At 35.6% G+C, this 2,797-nt stretch overlaps 1 protein-coding gene across 1 annotated transcript; it reads right to left on the reverse strand.

The window, feature by feature from the left end:
* Positions 1-1,616: 1,616 nt before the first annotated feature.
* Positions 1,617-2,024, reverse strand: LOC132185404 (transcription factor bHLH117-like). Its single transcript, XM_059599182.2, has one exon. The coding sequence runs from the start codon at positions 2,022-2,024 to the stop codon at positions 1,617-1,619; it is 408 nt and encodes a 135-aa protein (XP_059455165.2).
* Between the last annotated feature and the right edge of the window lie 773 nt (positions 2,025-2,797).

The raw sequence follows: 2,797 nt of genomic DNA on the forward strand, positions 1-2,797 counted from the left end.
ATTTATAGGAAACTGATATTTTTTCTTTATACCAGTAAAATATTATTTCTTTACTAAATATAAATCTCCTATTTATATTCAAGTTTTTAATAAAATTTCAACACAAAAAAGGAGAAAAAATTATTTTGTATTAAAATAATATATAGTAAAGGTTAGAGAACTTTTGAAGTTTCATGAATCAAGAAAGCAAATTGTTTTTGCTCTATCATGTATTAAATCATAAAGTTGTTTAATTCTTTAAATATTAAAAGAGAGTCCCTACTATTAGGTCCATCTTGATAACATCTCTTTTGTAGTCTCTAATTACTATGTGAAACATCATTAATTTAAGAAAAATGCAAAAAATAAAAGTGAAAACAATTACACCAAATCAGAGAAAAAAAAAAAATATGATGTAGCTAGCAAAATCCAAGCCAAACTCATTGACCCACGCCGTGGGTCTCGCCGGACCCATGGATCTGGCCTGCGGTGAACGCCTTAAACTTCGTTGGCCGTGCCCGCCTCAAAACCCGTTTTAATGCCTCAAAATCCGTTTCTAATGTCTCAAAACTCATTTTTGGATTCAAAATTAAAACTTAGAAGTAAAAAGTTAACTCTTTAAGAAATTTATTACCCTAAAATTTAGTATATTTTGGTTAAACTTATTTTTGCTTATGTATGATTATTAATTGGGGACTATAAAAAAAATGTGACGAGAATAATCATGATAAAAAGTTTTCTCATTTTAAAAATGATATGTATAAAGAAAGGTTGAAGTCGTTGAGGTAAATAATGGCGTGCAATAAATTAATGGCGTGTAGGTAAAAAATAAATTAATGGCAGCAGTGTTTCAGAATCCAGCCCGGTTAAAAAAACGAAGAAAAGGAAAATGTTAAAGAGAAGATATTTTTTCCTTTTTTTTTTTCTTCTTGTTTTTTGTAAGTAAAGAGAAGATATTTATTCAAAGAAAGGGACAGGAGATTATTTTAGGAAGGCATTGGTAAATAGTTATAGGAAAAACCTTCCTAAAATGGAAAGAGTTATCCAGTTATCCGGTGAGTCTAACTGGCCTCGTTCATTTTTGAAAAAGCGGTGGGCATTTTCGTCAAATTGAAAACGAAGACTAGGACAATTGCGTGAAGAGAATCGCTCCGAGCGATCTCCTCAGAAACGACCGCTGACTGAAACATTCACGGCTTTTGACAAAATTTGTACGCTTCCGAGGCTACCCTCATCATCATTTCCGATACTCAGGGGCTTCAGTGATCTTGGGCGCAACGCAGAGTAAAAGCTTATTTTGGAACCATAAATCAATTTCCATGATTAAATCATGGCCGCTCATTATGTCAAGGATACGCGTTACACAGGATTTTCATCGAACGGTGGTACGCTTTTGACTATTTTTTTTTTTCTAATATTAATTAAATATTTTCTTCATCGTTTTCATAATTATCATAATCTTCTAGTTTTTAGAACGTCGAGAGTCGAGACCAAATTTCTTTAGAGATTATAAAAATACGAAAATACATTAAACTTTCATTTCATATTTAACAGAACCAAAAAAAAAAAACAACAACAACAAAAACAAGAAACAAAGAAAAACGAAAGGGATAACAAGGAAGCGCCATCCTGCCTGCTCACTTCTGCTGATCAGCGGATTTCGGGAGCTGCTCGGCGGAGAAGATGCAGGTTTGAGTGGGGTAGTATACCGTCTGCATCTTAGGCGAGTTGACCAGAAACTGTAGCAGCTGGTTCCGGCTCAGATTTTTCATAATCAGCAAGGCCTCGGAGTCTACGGCGCCGGCTTCAGCTTCAGAGGTCTGGCCGGAAGACAAGGCAGGGGAGGTGTGGGCAGGCATTTCCTGGAGCACCTTGAGCTGGGCCTGAAGGTATTTGGCATACTTCTCGGCCTCAACGAGCATGTCCACCGTGTCCATCTTGTGGTCCCACGGCATTAGCTCTTCTAGCTTCTGAAACCTATCCATCAGCTTCTCTTCGTACTCGGTGGCGCAGCCGGGAGCAACCGGTAACTGTCGTCCAGGCATGTCTGCAACTGAGAAACTCTAAGCAATTAGCAAAGTCTAAAAACAAGCAAATCACATTTCTCAGAGATCATATATATATATATATAGGGGAGGGACCAGGGAATAATATTTAAAAAAAAAAAGAAAAAGAAAGAAAGAGGTAGAAAATGAGATAGCCACGTGTCGTTTTTCCTGAGCCCCAATTCCCATCATAGCTAGCTAGCCTAGACTGCAGTAACAGTGCTTCTGCTCTCTACTCTGGTTCAGCATTGAATGTTGACCGCCAGATCAGTAATGGGTCACTTTGAGCATAACTAATCTGCAGCGTTCAAAAGTTTTTAAAAACTAATCTGATGGCTGGGAGAGATGCACAGAATGTGAAGAGAGAATAAATTAAACATATTCCTCGATGAAACCAAAAAATATATTGATAATTGATAGCCGTGCGATTAAGATCCTAGGGCTGCAAAGATTGCTCAGGTTTGTCATGATCATGAATATCGACTTGTCTATTTTGAACATTTATAAGTTTTCACTCATAAATGAGAGCAACAAGATAGAGAGGAGCTGGTTTTTAATTAAATAGGTGCAAAATTGTTAAAATAAAAAAGAAATGAATTTAAAATGGAGAGGATATTATTACTAAATACAGTCTTTTTTATTTGCCGGTGTGTGGAAAAATGTAAAGCATTATATTTAATAATAAACAAATATTTATTCAGATAAAAATAATAATAAAAGATTTTTTGTACAAAATAGGAATGCTTGTGAGTTGTTCAAAGGTAGGGTTAGGT

Source organism: Corylus avellana, chromosome 7 (genome assembly GCF_965113065.1).
Source record: "Corylus avellana chromosome 7, dhCorAvel1.hap1.2, whole genome shotgun sequence".
Classification (NCBI taxonomy): Eukaryota; Viridiplantae; Streptophyta; class Magnoliopsida; order Fagales; family Betulaceae; genus Corylus; species Corylus avellana.

Excerpts from the sequence above, each read along its gene's own strand:
- LOC132185404 (XM_059599182.2), bottom strand. The coding sequence starts at position 2,024 with ATGCCTGGACGACAGTTACCGGTTGCTCCCGGCTGCGCCACCGAGTAC.